The following is a 25,543-nucleotide window of genomic DNA, read 5'->3' as shown; positions in this document are numbered from 1 at the left end:
AAATATGGAAAAATGCATTTATGTTTTTTTCTCTAATAAAAGCTAAACCATTCTCCCTCAAAATCTATAAACCCTTTGCACACTGTAATTGCCATAACAAAGAGGGAATTACTTTAGGATATGCATCTCAGGATATTCTTGAAAGGTTTGTAAAATACCCTGCTTCATAATTAAAGGCTGAGAGGGACATAAGAATAATTGTAGAATTACCCATTTCCTTCTGTGGTTACTAAGAAACCCAAAGAATAAAGAATTAACCAGGAAATACAGCATCTCCAGCCTTTCTTATCTGAGAAAATCAAATAGTGTTCTGTGGAGACCTTCTAAGGTGGGTAGGAGGACTAGAGCTGAAGTAGATCTGTTGACAGGCAGTTGAACACCAGAGACAGCTATCACACGAAACGACAGTCTTTGTCATGGAGATTCTTAGGAATAAACCATGTAGTCCATGGGGGCCAAAGATGCCAGCTGTCTTGAGCCACCTACCGCCCTTTTTGGCTTTAAAGATGCTGACAAATACTTCACAAGCCAGTGAAATGGCACTTACTTGAATGATGTTCAAGACACATTCCTAATTCGACTCCTTACAGTTCAAGACATTCGTTATACAGCTGTGAAATTGCTGAATTATCTACCCTGGAAAGTACTGATAGATTATTTTTCGAAAGCCAAAACCCTGAAGTTAGGATCCATTTTCACAAAACCTTTCTTGGTTGTCTATTACATGCGTTCTCCTCTCCAGCTAAGATTAATAGTATTTCTTCAACGTGAAATAGCTCTTTGTAGTTTTGCATTGTGCTTCATACAGCATCATCTTAACTTGTTCATTATACTTCTTGAGCCACAAAGCTGCTGGTTCTTCAGTGGTATGTGAGAATTGTATATGTGGGAACTCTTCTAACTCTTTTTAGATTATACTCCATGTTGTGTTTTATAAAACAAAATGGAATTAAAATAAAGCAAAAATTAAAAAATATATTCTAGTTAGCAAGCTGGAGAAATAGTATTCATAGCCAATTTGCAATTTGGCATTAGCGGTATACTAGACTGCAGGTTATTAATGAAATTATCATACCAGCTGTGCTGTAATTGCCCGATCTTTAGGGGATAGAGAGATTGTTTTCTTAGACTCTAGACCCTTTGCACTTTTGCATAATGAGTTATTCAAAACAAACACTGTGTATGAGATCATTAGTTCTTCTGTAGGAGAGCATGTATCCACGGGAAACTCATTTTTTTTCCTTCTTTTTCAAGGCAGGGTTTCTCTTGAGTAGCCCTGGCTATCCTTGAACTCATTCTGTAGACCAGGCTGGCCTCAAACTCAGAGGTCTACCTGCCTCTGCTTCCTAAGTTCTGGGATTTAAAGGCTTGTGCCACCTCTACCTGGCACAAGCAAACTTGTTTTTAACCCCAACAATTTCCTATTGACTGAGTTTTCTATACCATCCGGTTCCCACAGTCATTAAGTCCCAAAGAAATCACACAGAGGTCTACATTAACTATAAACTGATTGGCCTAGTAGCTCAGACTTCTTATTAACTCTTATAACTTATATTAGCCTATTATTCTTTTCTATGATAGCCACATGGCTCAGTACCTTATTGCTTCTTCTGTGGCTGGGACAGGACTGTGGAATAAGCTTTCTTCTTCCCAGAATTCTCCTGTTCTTGTTGCCTGCCTCTACTTACTGTCTGGTTGTCCCACCTATACTTCCTGCCTGGCTACTGACCAATCAGCATTTATTTAAAATATAATTGACAGAATACAAACCATTGTCCCACACCAATTTCCTATTTGTGTTTTTTCTCCTTCATTCATTGTCATTCAACATTAGTTTTTTCCTGACATATACTTGGTACCCCCTTGGGTATTTGTGAGTTCTATGAAGTTTTTAAAGGAGAAATTACTATCTATCATTTTATACTGAGGCGTGTCTCAGAATGACAGTGCTGACTTGGGTTTACTCTTCTATTTCCCATTGAACTCAATGATTCTTTTTTCCTTGCTCTCACTTCCTCCTCATGATCTTCCCATTCTTTCTGCCCCATCTCTTATGCCTACACCTTACATTGTAAGGAATGACAGTGACTGCCATTTCCTGCAAGTGGCTTTGGTTTATTTTGTCATGAGAGAACACAGCATGATGATTTAGGAAAAGAGTTTCCCTTTGCTTCTAAGAACAAACTCTCCAATAAATTGTGATCCATTTAGCTCATAGTGCAGTTCAGCTATAGAAACCCAATCTTGCATTGTTTTCCAGGTTATCTCTCTGTTCTTTCCTTGTGATTTTGAATGAAAGCTTTATATCATGAGTCTAAGTTAAACTGTAACTCTAAGAGGGTTTACTTTTGGAACATCAATTTATCAGTACTGATAATATATGAAGTGTTATTTACAATAAGCCTCAGAAGTCAGAGTTCTAGGAAAACCATAATTCTCTTCTTTTTTAAAATTTTTTGTTTTGTTTTTATTGAGCTATATATTTTTCTCTGTTCCCCTCCCTTCCTCTCCCTTCCCCTTCTACCCTCTCCCGTACATGTTGCCAATGTACTCAGGAGATTTGTCTTTTTCCACTTCCCATGTACATTAGATCCCTGTATGCCTCTCTTAGGGTCAGAAAACAGCAATTTTCTAACAACAGCCAGGTCCTGTAGAAAACATAAATTGAGTTCAAGTTGGAATGTGTTTTAATTAGACTCTGTCTTAGTCCTTGACTTTTCCTTATTCTTTATATCTGTGCATATTTCTTTGGCCTTTGTCTGTAGATGGAGCAGCGGGTCGCTTCCTGCCACCAGATAGCTTTACCCAAAATAATTACACGGAAACTGTATTCTTTTAAATACTGCTTGGCCCATTAGCTCTAGCCTCTTACTGGCTAACTCTCACATCTTGATTAACCCATTTCTATTAATGAGTGTAACACCACGAGGTGGTGGCTTACCGGGAAGGATCTTAACCTGCGTTCATCTTGGAGAGGAGGGCTATTGCGTCTGCCTCACTGCCTTCTTTCTCCCAGCATTCTGTTCTGTCTTTCCCATCTACCTGTGTTCTGACCTATTAGGCCAAGCAGTTTTCTTTATTAATTAACCAGTGAAACAACAGATAGATAGAAGACCCACCTACATCATTTGTCAAATATACTGCTGTTTTGTTTTCCAACCCACATTACATTTTAATATTAAAGTTAAAAATGGTTACATGGGGAACTAGAGAGATAACTCAACAGTTAAAACACTGACTGCTCTTTGAGAAGACCTAAGTTCCCAGCACCCACGTGGTAGCTTACAGCCATCTGTAACTGCAGTCCCATGGGATCTGACACTCTCTTCTGGCTTCCATGGGGATTGCTTGCATGTGGTACATAGTCATAATGCAGGCAAACCACACATATACAAAATAAAATATTAAAAGTGGAAAAGAAAGTAATGGTTAAACAGAAGCTAGCTAGATGTTACAACTGCTTAGCATATATAAAACACTAATATAAAATTTAATCCAGCTACTCTCTCCTCTCCATAAGATGGCTAGGAATTTTTTTGTTTTGTTTTTAGATCATAGTGTTAATAAAAGAAACGGTTTCACAGAGTAGAAGCTAGAGTCTGCTGTTTGAAGTTGATGACACTTTCCTTCTGTGAGACTGAGATCTGAAGATAGGTAGGCTAGCCTCTCCTGCTAGGAGGTTGTAGTTCCCAGTTTAGGCAGAACTTGGTCATTTTCCCTCAAACTGTTTGAGTCTTCATTGCTGCCAAACTTTCTCAGGAAGATAGTGGCAGCAGATTTGCATCTATAAAAGGCAGACTATGATGAATTTCTTTCTAATTCTTATTGTGTTTATTTTGGTAAGTTATAATCTTGTGAGTATACCCAATTTTACTTATTTATATTTTATTTATGTTTTTAATTCTCATTCAAAGTAATGCATTTTATAACAGTATTCTCACTTATACTTCATTGAGCCTCTTCCCCCAACTCTCCTCTCCCTACCTTACAAAGTCTTGAGTTCCTTAATCATGGGTGTCTAGCCCAAGTAAGTAGCTCCACCCCATTCATGAATCCTAACTTAATAGTTTGTGCCTGATATACTTTCCAACTTGGATGAATGGGTATATCCAACTTACTCAGATCAATGCCCAGCAGCTGGGAGCAATTTTCTACAAATTATTGCAAAGGAATTTATTGATTCATTAGTTATGCAACCAATACAAAAATGCCAGCCTAGTCTTAGAGGAAAAAATCCTTATGCTTTTATATTGATTAGAACACACAAAATTATAGAACCTGGGAAAAATTACTGGCAGTAGAGTTAGACCTGGCATTTGTGATATAACAGTTCAGAAGAGCAGGTTTGCCTGAGTCTTACCTCTGACCTTGAAAAAGTTACCAGACCAAGCTAACACTGAAGTGACTTCTGTGTCCCTGCAACACATGCCCAAAATGTCCATTTTCCATGAGACCCTGAGCATGAATGCTTTGGAAAGGCCATTGTTAAGATTTCAGTGTCAGTGTTCTTAGCCTCTTTGCTTGTGGTAAGTTGAAATGCAATGCAAAGGACTGATACAAGTGTGACCTGAGTCACTTACATAGCAGCGCTGTGCTGTGTTGACCTCAGGAGGCTGCACTGATGCCAGTGTTCTCTTAAACAGTTTGGGACAGAAAGAAATGGAGTAGGAGCCTCAAGTGCAGTGCAAGTGAAGAACAGTTATCTTTTCTTTGTTTTCCGAAAGATTCTCGCTGTAACATTTTTTCCTGTTTTTCATTTCCTTCCTTTTCTCCCCATTTGTGCTCTCTTAGGTGTTAATATAACAAAGGAAACAGATACTACTAAATTTCCTTGTATTTCCTATTTTCTATCATTTTTTAACTTTATTTTGTTTAGACAGCTTGTCAAGCACATGTGCCATACTGGTGAGCAGAAATGAAATTGTTCATTTATTGACTCCTAAATCGTTGCTTTCCTGTGACTGTGATTAGATCTTACTCATTACTTTCCTTTCGTGTTTTTGTCAATGTCTTTGAAGAAGCCATTGTTTGTTTACAGTATTTATAGTCATCTTTGGGGGATGGCTCAGAGTAAGGAATTTTTAATATAAGCTTATGTAAGCTCTTTATACACAAGCCTCTGTGTGTGTGTGTGTGTGTGTGTGTGTGTGTGTGTGTGTAAATACGGGCAGATTCATCTTTAGCTTTGTCCTTAACTTACACTTCTTAGATTTCTCTGATATGAGTCTTTTTCTTCTATTCTAAATCATCCTATACACCAAATCAGTCTGTTTTTGTATCCCTTTCCATGTGAGCCATTACGTTATAATTCTCACTGGTAAATTAGTAAGGTCTTTGTGCGCCCAGAAGTCTCAGAATGTTTATTCTGCTTTCTCCTATATGTCATTCAGGTGTTCCAGCCTGCAGGTGCCTGGGTTTTATAAAATCCAGGAAACAATGCTTGCAAACAAATTATGGAGAACATTGCTAATATCGATGTCGCATGTGTACATGACAGGTTTTACTTTATGCTTGTTAATTTACTTTTTCCTCGGTGCTTCTTTTTTTCTAAAAAAGCGAGCATAGAAGTATTTTCTATTTTCATTTCAAACCACTCCAACTAATTCAGAAGTTTTTGCTATTGGTTTTTTAGAAAAATGATTTATGATCATAACATTTGCAAAGATTTATGGTATCAATGATAAAAATACTTAAAACATACGTTTTAATGTTTAAAATGTTTTTTAAATTTTTAAAAATGCATTTAAATTTTAAAAATACATTTATCACACATTCGTGCCTATTAGTGCTTTGTTCTTTATGAAGTGAATCTTTTCTTGTAAATCTGTCCTATAGTAAACTCTATTCTAGGTATTCTGATTCTAACTGTGAATAAAATCAAAGAACCTGCTGCTATGGAGGTTTTATTATACTGGAAAGACCAAATAAGTAAATAAGTGCCAGGTAAACAAATACATTATATGTTTGAAGGTGAAAAGTGCTATGAAAAATAAAAGATTGGTAGAACAACTACACAAATGATCAACAAGGAAAATGAGCACTTGAACAACATTCAACCAACCAGAACTAACAGACACGACCCAACACTTGCAGAGTGTGTATGTAGAACACTGTCCAAATTTGATGTGTGACAGGCCATGAAACAAACTGATAATTTAAAATTAAATTAGCAAAGTATTTTCTTTGACTATAGGAGAAAAAAATTAAAAATCAGTAGTAGAAAAAATCTTAAATGGTGAGATGAATGCAAATGCAAACAACATTAAAATGGGAGGGATGCAGCATGAGCTGAAGAGATATTTACTCCCCTCTGAAAGAAGATCTGAAATCAGTATTGTAACTGGGCTTTCCCCTTGGGATTAAAGAAAGGCAAACCCAAATTGAAAGGAAGCAAAAGGAAATAGTAAACATTTTAAAAAATTAATGACATGAAAAGTAATAAAGAAAATGTCAGAGAAATAACAAAACCAGTTCCTTGAAAATTGCAACAAACATTTAACTAGATTGTGACCAAAAACATTATTAGAATCTGAAATGAAACAGGACATTACTATCAACTGAACATAAATGAAAAAATATGTAAATACCAAAAACAGAATGCCATACACTGGTAAATTAAATAACATTTCATAGGAAAACATGAACTACTGAAATCAACAAGAACAGACATGTGACTTGTCAAGAAATCTAGCCAGCAGTCAGAATGTGCTCAGGATGTCTGGAGTCCAGGCCCAGATAGTGCCACCAGCTAGACTCCACCAGGCTTTTAGGAAGAATTGCCTGCATTCATATGGAGCACATATATACATATACACATAAAAAACAAGGAATCAGTACCAATTCTTCACAAACTTAAAAATTTAGCAATGTCAATACCTATGACTCACTCTAACATCAAAGACATCACAAGACATGAAAATTGCAGCCTATTATATAAATATGGATGTACAAATCCTCAACCAACAGTTTTTGACAGAACCATCATGATAAAGGCATTCACCAAAGCAGGGGAAGAAAGATTCGCTTAATCCTCCTGATAAGTGACATCCATGTTATATTAGCAGTAAAAGAGTAAATGCTGTCCTGTAAGTATCCAAACAAGACCAACTTCATTCTCACATTTCTGTTCAACACTGGAGTTAAGTCTTTATGACTTCACATGAACAGAGAGGATCATTAAATAAACCATCAAAAGCTCAAGTAGCAAAAGATAACACAGATAAATAGATAAATTAGACAGTATCAAATTAAAATGTTTGTGCTTTAAAGAAAAACGAAACGATATCTTACACTATGAGAGAAAAGATTTGTAACTTATACATCTGACAGTGGGCTTATTATTTCTAAAAAAAATTCTTAGAACTCAACAATAAAAATAACAAAAATAGGAAAGTGATCAGAGTATTTCTTCAGAGATATACAAATCATTATTAAGAAAAAAGTTGTCTGCTACTGAATCTCAGTAAAATGTAAGTCATTATCACAATGAGAATGATACTGCTTCAGATCTATTGAATGACCATGAAGACTGAAAGCAATAAATGGTAGAGATGGTGGAGCGCTTGAAACCCTTATGAACGGCCAGCAGGAATATAAACCTGTGCAGCTGTTTCAGTAAACAGTAAATAGTGCACACTGACCATGTGACCTAGCACTTCTACCCCTAGGTATATGCCCGAGAGCAATGCATACATACATCCACAAAACACCTGTACATCTATGTTTATACCCAACAGTATAAACAAAAGGTGAAAACAGTCCATAAATTCATCAGTCCATAAACTGATCAAATTGGGATAGCCATACAGTGATATCTATGCTTCCTGTAGCACAGAAGAACCCTAGAAATGTTGTGCTGAAACTACTTGTTATATTGCCCGTTTATATGAGATTTTTAAATAGGCAAACCTGTGGAGATAGAACGTAGTTCAGAGGTGGCTTATGAGTGGGGAAATGCAGAATAAGATGGGTAGTCGCTAGCAGGTGTGACATATTTGAGGTGATAAAATCTTGGTTGATGGAGCCGGGCGGTGGTGGCGCATGCCTTTAATCCCAGCACTTGGGAGGCAGAGGCAGGCGGATCTCTGTGAGTTCGAGACCAGCCTGGTCTACAAGAGCTAGTTCCAGGACGGGCTCCAAAACCACAGAGAAAAACCAAAAAAAAAAAAAAAAAAAAATCTTGGTTGATGGTACATAAATCTCTAGAGGGCAAAATACTAACTATACTTTAATTGAGTGATTTATTTGGTACATGAATTATATTTCAATATAGCTGTTTCTTTGTGCTTGCTTTCTAATCATCTGAAATAAAGGGTTGTTGGGAAAGTGAGATCACAAGTGATGGGCATGAGGTTGGGCTGCAGCTTTGCATGGGACAGTCTGGAGGAGTAAGCAAGCCAACTTTGTTGATGTTTGGGTACAGGCAGCATTTTTAAACAGACATAACAGCTGACATAAAGATCCTTAAAGTAGGATTGAAACTACATGTGCAGCTAGAGGGTGGTGAACAAGGATATGGGGTAACAGACTAAACAGTTCTCCGCATCTCATAGGACCGTGTTTGTTATGTGAGGCTGCTGACATTTTAAGTACACAGAAATCTGGCTAGAGTGATGCATTTGTGAGTCACCAGCCTGTGGCTGGTGATGACAAATAATCACCGAAGAAGTGAGAGTAGAGGACAAGCAGCAAATCTGTGTTGTCCCCAACTTGGGTGCCTAGTGAGAGGAAACAGAGGCAAAGATCCATTAGGGAAGAGACAAAGCAAAAGGCTTGATCCTAGGAACCCAGTGAAGGAAGTGTTGGAGGTAGAAGGGTGTAATCCAAGTGGGCAGTCATTGTGTCACTGGACAGCCCTGTGCAGTGAGAACCATCATTCGGCTTTCATAGCCTTGGGTTGTAGTGACCTGAGGAAACTACGTTTTCTTGACTGTCAGGGAAGGGTTTCACACACAACAGGAAAATAAAGTTGTAGGCAACCCCTCTGAGGGCAGTTTTGCTACAGAGGATTTAGGGGAAGAGGCACTAACGGATGTGGAAAGTTTGAGCAAATGCCAACACCTCTTTTGTTTTTTCATTGGAAGGAATGTTTGTACACTGATGCTCAAGGAGGAGGATGGTCTAGAAAAACTGACCACATGGAAACATTGGTAGTTTGCTGCCAGCCGGAAGGCAGAGCTTGCCATAGACACTAATAAGTGTGAGATGCAGGAGGGGAGCCTGTAACACTTAAGAGCTTTTTGATCCTCACTCCAGCCCTGTGAGTTAGGCACTGTGATGATCCCCATTAACAGATGAGACAAGAAAAGCCATGTAAAATTATTCAGACATGAAGATCTGCAATGCATAGAAAACAACCTGCTTCAGGAAAGATGCTGTTAATTCTGATCCTTAACTGGAAAACAGCAGTTCCATTTTATCCAAACGGACTAAAACTCTGAGATGTCTCTTTAGCAAATATACTTCCGTTTTTAAAATCACCACCACCAAACCTCTTCCCTTCCTAGCCTCAAGAAAGGGCCAGAAAGCTGCCTAATGCTCTCAGGTCAATGGTTATCCTGAAAGTGCTTTTCCTGTGAGATCAGTTTCTTAGAGTGAGACATGCATTCCATCCTTTCCTTTGTGGCCTTTGGGAATCTAAAGTTAAAGCCTTCTCCATTTCAAACCATAATCTCTCTGCTGTTAGCTGATTATAGTCTGTTTCTACCCACTATATCTATAGCATCCTCCCAGGGAGTCCCAGCCCTAATGGAGGCTTTTGCCCAACACATTTCCAGGGAAAATCTCCCTGAGTTTTAAATAAGCCTAACAGAACGGGCTGAGCACTTGCTGGCTGACTGAATCTGCAAGAGAACACTTCTTGCAACTCAGTTTACTGACTGCATAGAAGGGAGGAGGGAGTGATCATTAAAAACAACAAAACGAAACCCACAATATTGTTGTGTGCAACATTGTGAACTTAAAATATATTTATAATATTGTCTGTAGGTCCTTTCCAGTCCCAGAAAAAGAACTTATTCCACAAAATTGTCAGCAAATATAAGCACAAAAAGGAGAAGCCTAATGTTCCAGAAAAAGGTATTGGTGCCTCCCCCTGCATTAAGGTTTCTTGGTCACCTCCGTTCCAGATTCCTCCTTGAGCAAAGCTTCTGCGCACATCTTTTCCTCCCCTCTGCTTGCTCAGTGCCATCGGCTCTCGACTTGGCGTCTTCATCTTTTCTAGACTCCGCAGCTATGCAAACCTCCATCATTTAGATTCCTGCTCAAGTCCATTCCTTGTCTCTTTGATCATAGTTCCATATGAATCCTAAAATCACGGTTTCTCATTTACGTTTGGTGCATTTTATAATTTAGTCTTCTGGGCCTCTTAGCCATTTATTTTGTTTGGCTATTCTTATTTTTCTCATTTGACAAGCTTTCATACCTTGACCACATTTTCCTACTTCTTAAAATCCTACAGTTTTATAGTCTTGTGAAAGTTCAGCCATTTCTATACTTTCCCTGTTAATTAAGAATTCTCACAACCTTTTTTATTCTACTCCTAAATTGTAACGTCTTTTCCCCATCTACGCTTCGTTGTTGGCTGGAGTTTTCAATCTCCTTCAGCCACAGAGCTGCTATTTCCAGAGGGCATTAGAAACTTGGGCACTCTGTCACCTCGCCCTTTCTGAACATCCATTGCTGTTGTGGGCTTGATGGACCCTTGACCTCTTCGGGGTTCATCTTAAGATTTCTGTTCTCATAACTCAAGACTTTCATTCTTACACATAAAAGATAAGTCCTCACATCTGACTCAGTACAGCTGTGTGACCTTAGAGGTGGGTTCTCCTCGGTGTCCTGCATGTCAATGTCACAGCTACCACAAACCTGCTCACCCGAGGCTTATTTGCACCCTTATTGCATGGCTGTGTGTGCAGCATGTTAGGCTTCTTACTGCGGCTTCTGCGCACTGTGTATGGATGTATGTGTCTGTATGTTCCTGTACCTGCAGCCTTTACTTATTTCGGTTTCATCTCCACATCAACTTCTGCCATTACATATTGATGATCTGCTTTCTTCTGCTTCTAGTGAGTAAACATAATATAGGTAAAATGTCAGCGTTTGTTATTTCATTTTACAGATCTTGAGATTGTGTTGATTAAAGTCAAGATATTGTCTAACGTATTTCACAAAGGACAGAATTTGCTTATTTTGGTCCATATCTTATGTAGTCTCATTTGTTTATTTGGCAAGTAGTTTTGAGAATAAAATAATTGAAGTTAAATCCTGTTTGATGTGTATGTTGTTTCGTGTTAAAGGCACTGTGCACACAACCGTGTTCAGTGCTGTGTATATCTGCTGGGAGTAGAGCTTCATTTCTACTTTTCTGTCCTTTTAGGAAGTGGGGATAAATGGTCACACAAGCAATTCTTCTTGGATGCCATTCACCCTACAGAAGGTAAAAGAAACAATATGTTATTTAATTATACATGGTCTAAGCTAAAAATGGAATAATTTTACAGTCTTTTAAAAATTCAAAATTTATGTCGGTTCAACCGTTAGACTTGTGTGTTCACATTGAGATTATTTATTATTTTAAATCAAAACTGTTTAAATCAGACAGTATGTTGTGTGGCATTTAGTTTGATAAAAGGAGATTTGTAGCCTTCAAATCAAATTAACCCTTTGTAACTATGGTGCAGGAGCATTGCAGTCAGGAGCGAAAAGTGGGGTCCTCCTGACTAACTGAGCATAGCAGGCTAACTGTTGTCCCTCACATGTCCATTTCCCAGAACCTCTAAGTATGTTGAAACAGAATTCACCTGAGGCATATGCATAGTCTAGTCCCAGGTCGTAGTCAGAATTCACCTGAGGCATATGCATAGTCTAGTCACGGGTCGTAGTCAGAATTCACCTGAGGCATATGCATAGTCTAGTCCCAGGTCGTAGTCAGAATTCACCTGAGGCATATGCATAGTCTAGTCCCAGGTCGTAGTCAGAATTCACCTGAGGCATATGCATAGTCTAGTCACGGGTCGTAGTCAGAATTCACCTGAGGCATATGCATAGTCTAGTCTCACAGGTCGTAGTGCAGATGTCACCTTTAAATTCCCACACCCCACTTACATATAACTGTCATTACAAGCATAACTGAACCCTTGGGTAGGTGCTAATTTCTGAGTTAAAGGGCCTTCCTTCTCTTCCTCCACCTGATCCTCCCCCGCACAGAGACATACAATATGTTCATTATAGATATTTTTTTAAAGACTTAACATTTTTAGCGATTAGTTATGTTACTTCACTAGAGCTGGGTGTGTTAGTGCATCTCTGCATTTGAGAGGTGGAGTTTAGGAGGGAGTTAAATGTTCCCCTCAGCTACACGGTGAGTTTGAGTCTCAGTTGGGCTACATGAGACCTTGTCTCTAAAAATAAAAAGGAAGTTACTCAAAAAGTCAGTGGTATCTATGAAATATTCCAGTTAAAGAGCTATTTGGAAGTTTTATTCTCTTCGTATCAACAAAATTGAACCTATACATAGTGAACCACCTAGTACAAATGAATAAATTGGGTCAGGTGTAGCTGTGAGCCTCTGTAATCCAACACTCAGGAGGCAGAAGTAGGATTACAACAAGTTTAAGGATAGCCTGGGCTACAGTGTGTTCTAGGCTACCCAGAAATTTGCTAAATCTAGAATGGGTACTTGATTGAATCCAACCCCTTCCCCAGCCAGTAGTGTGCATGTCCACCTGTGCCTGCGTGTGCTGAGCTCTCTCAGAGGACAGCAGGTGCCCTGCATCACTCTTCACCTTCAAGACAGGGTCTCTCACAGAATCTGGAGCTAGGCTGGCAGCCAGGCAGTCTCAGGGGCCCTGGTGTCTCTGTCCTGCACAGCAGGTGCTCTTAACCCACTGACAGTCTCACCAGCCCCCCAAGCCCACATCCCTTAACTCCATAAATACTGGGAGGGGGACAGGCAAACACATTTCATAGTTGGCTAAATTGCTTAGCAGAATTACACATTTTAAAAATATTTGTCCAAAAATATTAAAGTCTGATTTGATAATCAAACTGCTTTGATAGGAACAGTATTAAGTAAGCCACGTCTGCTTTTGTCATTTTACTTTTTCTAAAATTCCAGCCTCGTTTCTGCTGGCTGACCCATTATTTCACATTCACAGCTTAACTGGAACACTATTTCAGCCTAAGTGCAGGCAAAATAAAATATGAATTATACCTTTTCCAGCATTAAATCCTAATAGTCCCTGACTGAAACACCTCTTCTTGTGCATTTTAAAAATACCTTCTACACAGATTTCATAATGGTAAGGCACTAATGAACTGTCAGAGGAATCTGAAGGTGTCTGAGCTCATGTTACTCATCACTCGAAATGATGTTGTTTTAAGTTCTGACCCCACAGAAGTGCAGAGTGCGTGTATAGATTGAAGTGGAAAATACACTTGCCATGAATTAGGAGACCCGTGTTCTCAGACCTGCCACTAAGTAGCACTTTTTGGTAGGACAAATTGCTTGATCTCGTTATAATTTACTCTGTATTTGTACAAAACTCATGTAATTCATGTACAGAGCATAGGAATGACGTATATGCGAATACATAAACTTTAAGGTCCATGTTTCTCTCTCTCTCTCTCTTTTGTTTTTGTTTTTCAAGACAGGTCTCTCTGTGTAGCCTTGCCTGCCCTAGAACTCATGCTGTAGACCAGGCTAGCCTCGAACTCACAAACCATGTCCCTGTTAACACATGGTGACTCTCCTCTGGTGTCTTACGGGTGCTGTGATATGAAGCGGCACACCAGCAGCTCTGGTGTTGTGTCTTGTGTGGAGGTAGAAGATGCAGTCAGTTTTAAGTATCCTATGCAGTCCCCAGTCTAGTAGAAGTAGAGTTGTTGTTGATGTATAGTAAGCAGAACTTTGGAGACCGTGCTTTGAAAGGTATCTGTCTTTTACTTATAATAGAGTCCAAATCCATTTTACATGACCAGAAAAACAGAAATCAATTTCAGCATCAGAAAATCGCTAGTAATTTAAATGGACTTGTGTTCTTATTTATTTTCATGCCAGCCCTAATACTTGCTTGTCCAGGAGGGAATTTTGTGAGCTATCCGGCCCTTAGCCATTCTTACACCTATGGCCATACAATTGCTTCTTAAACTTTGCTTTGCAGGATGTAAATACAGAAAGACATGGATGAAACCGTAGTACAGGGTACTTTTAGCATGTATCAAAAAGAGCGGAGTGGGGGGGAATGTCCATGGCCTAGAGCTGGCAAGGTTTTCTGGTCAACTTAGAAGACCGTAGCCACCATGGCATATGGTGAGTAAAGCTGTCTAATTCCACAATGATGGCATGGTGCTAGTTAATACCTAGTGACTCCTAGAGGGCTTTTTTTTTTCATTATTGTTGTTATTATTATTATTATTATTATTATTATTATTATTATTATTGTATGTTGGTAGCAACCCCATGGGTGTATCAACCCCAAACATTTGATACAAAATTGAAAAATCAACTAAATCTTAAAGAGGAAAGAAACCAGGATTCTCTCTGCTTAAGCACTTTGGCCATTACTGTTCCATTTCTCAGACAAATCTGTCAACGTTTAGCCCTCATTTGATCCACTGTAATCCCAGCATTCAGGAGACTAAGGCAAGAGGATTGCCTTGAACTTTAGGGCAGCTTGAACTATATAATAAGTACCGAGTCGCCAGGGCTACACTGCAAAATCTCCGTCAGAGTAGTTTTTTTGCAGTGTGTAATACAGTTACAGGAGCCAGAGGGGTGGCCTATTTGTACAAGTACAACTTTAGACATGATCTATTCACACAGCCTAACTTGATCTCTTTTCCTAAGTTTGGAACTGTTACTCTGTAACTCCAGCAAAGTCTCCCAGGACCATAGATCTCCCAGCTCTGACTCCTTCATTCCATTCTCTTTTCTTTAGTTCATTCAGCATCTGACTTGTTTTAGTTCATGGGAGACCAACCAAAGGCAATGAGATTTCAGATAGAGCCATAATGATTTCAGTGTAACTTTGACTCTCCCAGTTGAATGTAAATTCCTGATTCTAGCAGCCTCCTGGGGTGCAGTCCAAGTGCAGCACTGTTTTCCCAAAGAGTACTCTCCACATTTGGGGAGTCGTTTGGGAAACAAAGCAGTCTCTTACTGCCAGCATCCTAATGTGGCTCCAGGAGTAAGCTGGCATTATCGCCCTCAGATGATGCACTCCACGTGTGCCGTGGTTTTTGTCGAATGTGGAAACCAGCCCTGCGGACTTGTTCCAGTGTGCTTGAGTCATTTTGTGTGCTCAATTAAAAGCCCAAAGAGAAATGACTAATATGCTTTTGGATGTCAAAGCCTTCCTTTTCTCACATTTCCGTTTGCTCGAGTGGGGGAAGAGGGGCTTGATTTTCTCCCTGAGCTGTTTTATTTTGTGCCCCACATGCCCTACCTCTCACTTGTTTTGCTGTGGGTTGGTGTAGCTGAATACCGTTTTGTCATAGGCACTATTTGTTGACTCGCCCTTTGCTTCCTTCATCATTTCTTCTGTCTTAGGAGACTCTCCCCGAGGGCTGACCTTTGCCTGGGCCATGTTCATGGCTGAATTTTCTGGATTTAATCCCAGGTCAAAGAATGAGGCAAAACCCTTAGCTCTACTCTCTAAAGCCCCAACACAGTCTTAATTCCATACCTTTGTCAAGTGTGAATGATCCACAGAGTTCATGATTCCTTTTAGATCTGGTAATGGGTTTAGATGAAACCCCTTCTGGGTAAGCACTGTAGCTTCCCTCTCGGGCACTGACACAGACTTCCCGTTCACCTAGTCTGTAACTTGTTATTTCTTTACCTTCCCCTACTAGGCTGACATCTATAATTGAGTGTTGCTGATGCCCTTTCTTTGCCTTCTTCCTCCTGTCTCCTGTGGACTGAATTCTCCTCCCATACCCGGTCCTTTAGCAGCCAGGCCTTTGGTCTTCAGCATGTCTCTACCAGGTCATCTGGAAGAGACTTTAAAAACAGCAGCTACTTAGTAGGATGTAATTACTTCAAGGCTCATCAGTGACAATCAACGAAAACAGTGCTAATCCATAAGTGTCCTTCCCACTTGAGACCCTGGAGCTGACTAAGAGGTTTATTTTTCCCTGACATAACCCTTACCTTATTATAGATTGTGGCAAAACCATCCTTTTAGGTCAGAGTGTCTTCTTTAGAGCTAATCTGGCCCAATTCACATCCTTACATGGAAAGATCATGGTCCCTCCCACAGTTAGTGAACTCTAGTTCAAGAGGAATCTTGGTGCCCGTGACTGTAGTGGAAGTCAGATGACTTCTCATGAACTGCTTGCCTGTGACTCTTTTTCCCTTTGAAAGGTGAACTTTTCACCTTTCACCTTTGGAACTGTGCTTTGCCCTTCTTACCACAAGGTCTAGATTTAAAAAAAAAAAAGTAGAAGTAGAAAAGTCAAATTGATGTGCTTTTGGGATGGTCCACCAATAAAGCAGTGACGATATTGGAGGGATGAGCAGAATTCCCCCTAGCTAGAGTGACAGGTGAGGCCCCTGGATTAGAAAGCAACGAAGCTGAAGCTTATGAATATGCAAGAGATATTATTTGATATTCATTTTAATTCAGGTTTGGAGGTTTGGCTTCTTTAAACTTGTCTAAGGCTTTGAGCTTTAAGGCTATATAGTAATTAAACTTCTTTGAGGTATTTCTAACTAAATTGTAGTGTTTTTTTTAATTAGAGCTTTTATTTTTACAAATGTTAAATATATACTGCCATTGGCTTATGCTAAGAAGTGAAGTACCAATAGTCTGAGCCTGAGTGCCTACCATCAAAACTATTCCATCCTTGAACTTGGGACTGAGTCTAAAATTGTAAGAAGGCTTTTTCTGATTGTGGGTTCTATACTTGAAACAGTGCTTAGAAGCATTGCTTAACAGGTGTTTGGGGGTATTGTTAAATTGGTAATTGCTGCCTTAAGCCTGTCCCCCACACAGTCGTGGTATTGCAATACTGAGATATTGATACAGGGGCAAAGAGAAGCTCATCCTCTATTTTGATGTAATTGGAGTGATTTTCCCATGTGTTTGGAGTGTGAATCAGTCTTTTTATTTTAGGTGTCTATAAAGGCAGGGGACCATAATTTACACAGCAAAATACCTTAATAATTTATAGTCTTCCTTTTACAAGGCTATATCTAAAATCTCTAAAAAATCTAGATTAAAATTTTCACTTTCACTTGCAAGAGTATTTATACCAACAGTGTTTCTAATCCCTGAAGCTGTTCTTCAGGATTTTCCTCTTTATCTTGCTCTTCTTATACTGTATGTTTAGAGATTTTGTTTGTTTGTTTGTTTGGTTGGTTGGTTTTTTGAGACAGGGTTTCTCAGTGTAGCCCTGGCTGCCCTAGAACCCACTCTGTAGACCAGTTTGGCTTCAAACCCAGAGATTGCCTGCTTCTGCCTCCCGAGTGCTAAGATTAAAGACCTGTACTACCATAGTTTAACAGAGTCAGTGCCTACCTCAGTTCTATCTTCCAATTTTATACTCTTTGTTTGGTTTTCTTAGTCTTTGTCATGTCAAATTGTGATTTCCTGACCTTCTCTTTCCTTTGGCAGAAATGATTTCTTTGCCTGCCTTTAGAAACTGGATGGCCATTAAGATGGATAGGAAAAATGCTTAACTTTTTTTTTGTCCAAAAACTTTCAGGCCAGCCACTGGCATTAAAAAAAAGAAAGAAAAAGAAAACAAAGTCCAAATTATAAAACTTGATTGTTTTTATTTTTTTGATCAATTTATCTATATGTATGGGCCCTTTACCTCCATGCATGGGTGTTTTACCTGTGTATCACGTTTGCCTGGTAGTCATCAAGGCCCAAAGACAGAACTGAATTCCCTGAAACTGGAGTTACTGAGGGCTGTCATCTGCCCATGGTTGTTGGGAATCAAGGCCAGGTCCTCAAGAAGAACAGGCACTGAGCTTAAGAGCTGAGCCATCTCTCCAGTCCCATAGTGTGTTTATTTACCTTTTAATGTTTACTACACTAGTAACTACATGTTCCTTTTTTATTTCAAAATAAGGGGATGGGAAGGAGGAATGCCTAAGGAAGTAAGTGTGTATGTAAGACAAGTATTCCCATGTAATCAAAACTAAAGAGCACTTTAATGGCATGCACCATCCTTACTCTCCATGCGAGAGTCACTGAGATTTCAGTCCTGTGTTATTAAATGATTTATTGGTTTTGCAATTACAGCGCTAAAATGCAGCCTCTCCATGAACGGTGCTTTATTCAATTATGTCATTAAGCATGTTCACTCTGCCCTAGAGTTAGGATTTCATTTGCCTGCTGACTCCACCAATGCCTGCCCTATCCGTGGTGAGAAATCAGTATGCATGAGAAAAGTTTAAGCCTCACAGTTTTCTTTTCTGCTCAGGCCAGACTGGTACTGAAAGGTAAATGTCCCAGCTGTAAATGTGCATTAAGAAGCACATGTTTAGTCTCTGGGTCTTCAGAAGACAAGAAACTACTGCTAGCACCCTGTCCAACTGAATTGGCCTAAAGGAGCTCAGAGAGGTTCCCTGATCACGCCCAGGACTTTGATCTCCTGGGATCCAGGTGAAAGTGCATACATTAACACCTCTACCCCACCCAAGCCTGCCAAAGATAGTTGACAGGGAAAGAAGGAACTGGGGATGTAGCTCAGTGGTGGAATGCTTGTTGGTCAGAAATAATATCCTGGCTGTATTACTTCACACCGTAAAAGGGATGAGGGGATGTATCTGAATCCTGTGAAGAAATATGTCTTTTCTAGAATGGTGCTGATGCTTTGTGGTTTGGTATATGACTATGCATTTATCCTGTTTCAGCCATATTTTCAGAAGACAGAAACACCACAGAGCCTGCTTATAAGATTAAAAATGCCCTATCCATTCCCAACACTCCAGAGCCAGCAGCAATGCAAGAACCTTTGGTGGGCAGCCAAAAGAGAAAAGCAAGGAAAACCAAGATCACACACCTTGTCAGGACTGCAGATGGCCGAGTATCACCAGCAGGAGGTACCTTGGGTAAGGATCAAGATCTTTAGGTCAATGTCCTGAGAACCAGCAGATGTCCACAATGGCTACATTGGCCAGCAAGTAATTATAAACCAGCCAATTGTCGTCTCTCAATGAAAATCCTGCCTATTTTGTATCTTTTTATTGGCCTCCACACATGCTCTATTGCATGCTCTAAAGTCGTACATAGCTGTTTCTCCAAGTGTGTGTCTGACTCCCTAGAAAGGAAAGGTAATCTTTTGGAGTATTGGCTGCTTTTCCTCAGCATGCCCGCCCCTCCACCCAAACAGTCTTAAGTAAATTCCAGGAGAGCCTAGATTTTGAAAGCTACTAGATGAGTTTCTGTAACTTCATGGTGTTCTATTCATGTCGCTACAAGCCAGATTATTAGATATTCAAAGCAGTGAATTAAGGAACCTGAAAATGTATTTAACACTTTCTGTAGGGCTGATTCGGAACACTAGTGGAGCCCGAGAATGTATCTGGAAATCTTGTTTTCTGGTCTAAACAGACAGCAAAATTACCCACTTCCTGTCTTAGCTTATAATCTACTTGTTTCCAGTGGAATTTTCTGAAAGGCTTGAGGTAAAGGGTAGGATGGGGACTGAACATTCCCTGAAAATCTTGAGGTGCCATGCTAGCTAGGCACAGTGATCTTAGTTGTTGAGTTCTAGCAGGCCTAGCATTCTATTTGATCTGATTTGGGTTATATCAGTATTTGCAGATAGGAATTACTTGCTGAGTTCAAAGTAGAGGGCAGGGCTGGAGAGATAGCTCAGTGGTTAAGAGCACCTACTGCTCTTCCAGAGGACCTGGGTTCAATTCCCAGCACCCATATGGTGGCTCACAGTTGTCTGTAACTCCAGTTCCAGAGGACCTGACACCCTCACACATACATGTAGGCAAAACACCAATGCATATAAAATAAAAATAAATAAAAGAAATATACAATAGGGCAATCATTAATTTTGCACTTTCCTTGTATCTTGTATTTTTAAATAGTTGTTAAGTCCATAAAGCAGATTACAACTCCTAGTTTTAGTTTCATAGCAGAGTGAGACTTTGAAGAAGGGAGTTCTGGGTCTGAATGAGTGGGAGGTCAGAGTGAAGACTAACATCAGTGTTGGTTCAACGGGTCCATCCTCTCTTCACTTTCTAATGTATATTCTGATCAGTGATTTTTATTTTTCTTTATTCATGATTAGCTCAAATTTTGTTGTATAAAGTAGTAGGTGCCATAATGACCTCTTTACTGATGTATATAGTGTGCTTTGATCACATTCGGCTCCCATTACTCTTATCTCAAACCCCAACTGATTCCCTTTTCCCAAATATTCTTTCTACTTTTTGTTTTATAGATTGTTATGTCCTTGTTCATTTATGTCCTCATTCATTCTCATATGTAGGAAAAAAGAAATTTTAGGAGATACTCCCTTTTTACATAGGAAAACAACATGCCACTTTTATGTCCTAATTATGACAGTCATATCTTTTATCAGTTGTTTTCTGTATTTAAATATGATGTTTGCATAATGAAGAAAGTATTCTTTTGTATTTTTATAGGTACTAGAAAGTCTTTTGTCTTTGTTCCCTTGTGTCTTTTGAACAAAGTCACAATATGGGAGCTCAGCAGGACTGATTACCTGTTGTTTAGTCTATTCTACCTGTTAGAATTACATTAAACCCCAAGTCCACATTACCATGACAGTCTATGCTATGGCTTCTTGAGAGGTGCATATCCATCACAGAAGTCTCTTGGGTTTTGTTTTGGTCACAGTTCACTTTTTTTCTTCTGACCCCAACACTGAACCATTCTTTGACTCTGAACAAAACAGACTTTTTCTTTTGTCGGCTTTTGGGCACAGTCCGCAGTTGGAAGTTGGCATTGAGCTTAATGAGAGTGCTTTATTATCTTAGAGGAAGATGCTCTGGATGAGCTTTGCTACTCAGAAGTGGCAGACGTGGACAGGAAAGATAGCTCCCCATGCTGTCTGTCACAGTGCTTCCTTAGTACTCTTCTCTGAGTCATCCGCCTGTGATGGATTTCTCTTGTTTCAGATGACAAACCAAAGGAGCAACTACATAGGAGTCTCCCTAAAGTGACTGAGACATACTGCAGTGATGATTGCTCACACAATACGGTTGAGGAGCCACGGAGCAGTACTCCGGAAATGCCTGCTGTGTCTGCATTCTTTAGCCTCGCTGCACTGGCTGAGGTTGCAGCCATGGAGAATGTGCACAGGTGAGTGGTCAGACGTGAGTGGAGGAAGCCGTGTTGAAACCAGCCAGCCATTTCAGAAGTGATTGCTGTTTTACACACAATGTTCTGGCTTTCGTACTGAGTTCAAGGGCACCGTTATTTATATGAATTGCTGCAAAGTATATTTGTGAACTAATAGTGTGGTAAACATGAGAGTCAATGGCAACCAAGTATTTTATCTTGAATATTGTAGTATGCTAAACTATTTCTGTGAAATCCCTGTGAGTAGAGAAGCAGTATTCTGTAAGCATCCTGGGGTCAGATCTTGAAGCAGAGGTGTGAGGGAAGGACAATACAGTATCCTGAGCATAATCACCCTCTCTCACTCCTAGCATCTGTTTTATATAAATTGGGAGTGGCTGTATTTATTAATTTTCTGATGCTATGATAAGACTCCATGACCAAAGCAACTTCTAGAAGTTGGGCTCTAGAAAGAAGCGTTTACTTGGACATACAGTTCAAGAGGGATAAGAATCCATTATGGTGGGATTCATGGCAACAAGCAGCAGGCATGATGACAGGAGCAGGTAGCTGACAGTGCCTTCTCAACCATGAGCGCAAAGTGGGGAGAGGAAATAGAAATTAGGGAGAAACCATAAGCACTCTGAAAGCCCTCCCCACGTCATATACTTCTTCTAGCCAGGCTTCATCTCTCTAAGATTCCACAACCTCCCCCGAACACCACTCACTAGGGACCAGGTACTCAAATGTCTAAGCCTGGGGGAACATTCTTCATTTAAACCACCGCAATGGCGCACATCTCATGGAGATGTTACGTGGATGACTTGATGCCTTAGTACTAAGGATGTTGGTAGCCATAAAATATCCCCTGTCAAAATACTGTGGGTGCACAGTAAGGACCATCTTGACATCTACCTCATGGGAAACAGAAGCCCATTCATTTCTGCAGCTCGAGATGCTCTGCTCCCCCGTTTCCTCACCTTGTATTGGATGTAATGACTTCCCCAAAGAATTAAGCTGTAAGGATCTGACCGCATCACGGGCATGAGAACTCCTTGAACTCAATAAAGTTTCATAGACAGCACATTATTATAGTTGAATCTTCTGCTACTTAATGGATCCTTTGGGAAAGAAAGAAGGGCTTTTTTTAAACCTGGGTGTTTTATTTTTTTTTTTTATTATTCAAAGTGGATTACTCACTGAAAAGTAACTTTATTTATGAGACTTTCAGTCAAGTACAAAAGCTTTGAAAGCCCAGTGGATGTACAGTGTGCTAGAGCTTCATGCCCCACTAACCTCCAGACACCTGAAGGCCCTGCCGGCAGCTCTGTCTCCTGGCCCTTTAGCTGTCAATTCTGGCGCTCCCTCACCCAGCCTCCAGATGTCTCCAGGAAGTCACATTCCTGTTCTCTTGTGCACTGCAGCTTCCCACTGGGGAGTGAGGGCTGGCAGACATTTGCTGGGAGATCTGCTAAGCCTGTGAGCAAGATGATGCTTCTCCACTTGCACCTCAGTGAGAATCATAATGAAGGGCTCAGCAAGGGCCACAGTCAGCTCACTGCTGCAAGCATTCTCCTCTATACAGAGCTGCGATTGCATCCTTGTGCAGTCTGTTAGCCTTCTGTGACTCACCCTTTGCAACAGCAGAACACCCAGGCAAGCCTTTCCACTCTCAGCAAACCTGCACCCGCCCTCCACAGCCTTGCTTTGCACTCAGGGAAGTGCTGTCCCCTCCCAGCTAGGCCATACCTGCCTTTGTAAGCAGATGCAGGAATTGCTGTTCCTCCTAGCCCCTGTGGTTAGTCCCCTCTCTCAGACACTCTGCTGCTGCAGCTTGCATGCCTCATGCAACTGTGTACATACCTTCCTGAGACCAACTGCACATCTGGCTGTAATTGTATCTGCTGATGTTTTGTCTCCTAATGTATTTTGAAAACAAAACGTTGATTTTATTCCTTGTGTCCCAGCTTAGGTGGATTCTCTTTTCCGGAGATTACGAATCAAGATAGGAGAGTTCCCTTATTGGGCAAATTGAGCACAGGAAAGTGCCATTTAAAATCTCCCTGCATTAAGATAAAGGTGTTCTCATAGAGCTTCACTCTTGGCTGAAAGTTTTCCATGTCCTGAGAAGTTGCTCAGCTTTGTGGGTATTTCAGGTTTTTATCTCTACAGAGTGGAAGGCCTTAACTTTGGATGGTAACAAGAAAATACATTGTTAGGGATTATTGGGTGGGGTACGTGATGAATAACTCTTCAGAAAAGAAAGGAAAGACAAAACTGGGTTTAATGAAATGACTAAGTAGCAATTAATTACTGTCGAGGAAGACAGTGGAACGTTCTTATCGCCCATTGTCCTTGCTTATCTCAGATTATATACCCTCAATAAGTGACTTTTCCCCCTTTTGTTTTACAGAGGTCAGAGGTCAACTCCACTCACCCATGATGGACAGCCAAAAGAAATGCCACAGGCTCCTGTACTGATTTCTTGTGCTGACCAGTGAAGCGCCCTTTAATTGTAAAACATTGTGCTTTACCTACTACCCTAGCCTTGTCTTTACCAGGGATGCTGGCGAGTCCATGTGGGAAGTACAGACTGCAGACAAGTGCTTGTTGTCCCACACAGCCCAGAATCACTTGAAGCAAAACTTAGCATTCTGGGCCCATTTGTTGTTTCAGAAGCCACAAGTTCTGAGGGCAGTGTTACTGTGTGATACTGAGCAAAAGCAAAGTGATGTGCTTTGCATGGAAGGAAGGCTTTTGATGGTGACCAGTGGTAACTTGGTAAAAGGCTGCCTTTACTGTAGCTCATCCAGCATCTCTTTTACCAACCAGAGAGTGTGAAACTAGTTTCATATATTACCTAGTTATTCTTTCAAAACAAACAAAAAAACCCTGACGCACTGCACTAGTTATTATTAGATATTCTTAGTCTTTTGTACATGAAGATTTAAGTTCTAAGATGGTTTATATAATAGGTTATACCTACATTTATATTGTAGAATAAATATTAAAAAGCCTGTACCAGAGACTCCTAAGCAGCATGGGCAGGCAGACGTACCATTGTTAGCGGTGTATGCTCGGCCTTGTGGTCCATATATTCTGCACTTTTATATTTGCCACCAGAATGGTAGTGGTAGTTGGCTGGAGAGAGAGAGAGAGAGAGAGAGAGAGAGAGAGAGAGAGAGAGAGAGAGAGAGAGAGAGAGGAGAGAGAGAGATTGATTTTGAGATCGAGAAAGAGACGATTACAATTCTTACAATCTCAATTTTTTTCTTAGCCTTGAGTGACCAAGAAGAATTTGCTTGGGGCAAATTGTGGCAAATATTTTCCCAGACAGGGGAAGCATCCTGCAGATTACAGATTACTGATGTTTTCATGCCTTGAGGATTCTTTTATTTTTACACAGGGGTCTAAGTGACCAATGGATCGTTCATACAAACAAAAAAAGACAAAAATATTATTCAGAAGTGACCTTAGTATTACTTCATTATTCTAAACACACTGAAGATGCTCACTTCATATGGACTTGGAGCTTCAGACCTTTTACATCCATCACAGACAGACTGGACGGGTTGCGATTGCTATGCACGGCCTAATAGGCACTGCAGGTTTAGGAGCCATTTGGAGTTGGTGTTGTTGAGGAGGTATTGAGTAAACGAGGGAGGAGGTGTCTGAAGTGCGCCTCTCAGTCAGACCCACCTACAGGTTTCTGTTTCCTTTTCATGTTTTGTTGCTTTTAAGCATAAAACCAACCATATGCCAGTGCCAAGTGGATTAACTGGCTTACAACATTCAACATATTGACTTAACCACCTGACGTTCACAGTGTCTTGTTTCCTAGCAACAGATGCAAAGTGATACATCAAAATTAATCTGAGGCTACAGATTTTACAGGGTATTTGTTCCATAGCACAAAGTATTTCCCCACTGTTGCAACACAGCACAAACTACCAAATTTTAATTTTTGGATCCCAGCAATAATTTTTAATAGTTTTCAAACTGGTGGAGTTTTGATAGTGCTAGCTGGAATTTGAAGCTTTTGAATTAGATCTCTAAATGGTGACAGTTTACATGGTTTTATCTAGCTTTCTTATTTATACTTGACTGAAGTGTAACGATTTTTTTTCTAATTGTAATTTGACCTAATAGCCATATAAAATGACTCTATTAATACTGTCTAGGTCTAGCTTCTCATGGTTGTAGATATTCCTTCAGTTCCGGTGCTGGAAAATATGTACAACAATATTAACAGAATTGAAAAAGAT

The 25,543-nt window shown here is 40.0% G+C and overlaps 1 protein-coding gene across 5 annotated transcripts in view; it reads left to right on the top strand.

Annotated features, from left to right (window-relative positions):
- The window catches only part of Bbx (BBX high mobility group box domain containing), a 233,458-nt gene extending 209,042 nt beyond the window's left edge, over positions 1-24,416 (top strand). For 4 of the 5 annotated variants that reach the window (XM_057766021.1, XM_057766020.1, XM_057766022.1 and 1 more), the window contains exons 14-18: positions 9,988-10,077; positions 11,378-11,437; positions 18,869-19,066; positions 21,116-21,299; positions 23,692-24,416. In XM_057766021.1, coding sequence (XP_057622004.1) covers positions 9,988-10,077; positions 11,378-11,437; positions 18,869-19,066; positions 21,116-21,299; positions 23,692-23,779 — 620 coding nt within the window. In that variant the 3' untranslated portion in view covers positions 23,780-24,416. The remainder of the gene's footprint in view (positions 1-9,987; positions 10,078-11,377; positions 11,438-18,868; positions 19,067-21,115; positions 21,300-23,691) is intronic. The other variant, XM_057766025.1, reaches the window with a different exon arrangement.
- Positions 24,417-25,543: the final 1,127 nt, after the last annotated feature.

This window comes from Chionomys nivalis, chromosome 3 (genome assembly GCF_950005125.1).
Source record: "Chionomys nivalis chromosome 3, mChiNiv1.1, whole genome shotgun sequence".
In the NCBI taxonomy this organism is placed as follows: Eukaryota; Metazoa; Chordata; class Mammalia; order Rodentia; family Cricetidae; genus Chionomys; species Chionomys nivalis.
This window is presented reverse-complemented; position numbering and strand designations above follow the sequence as displayed.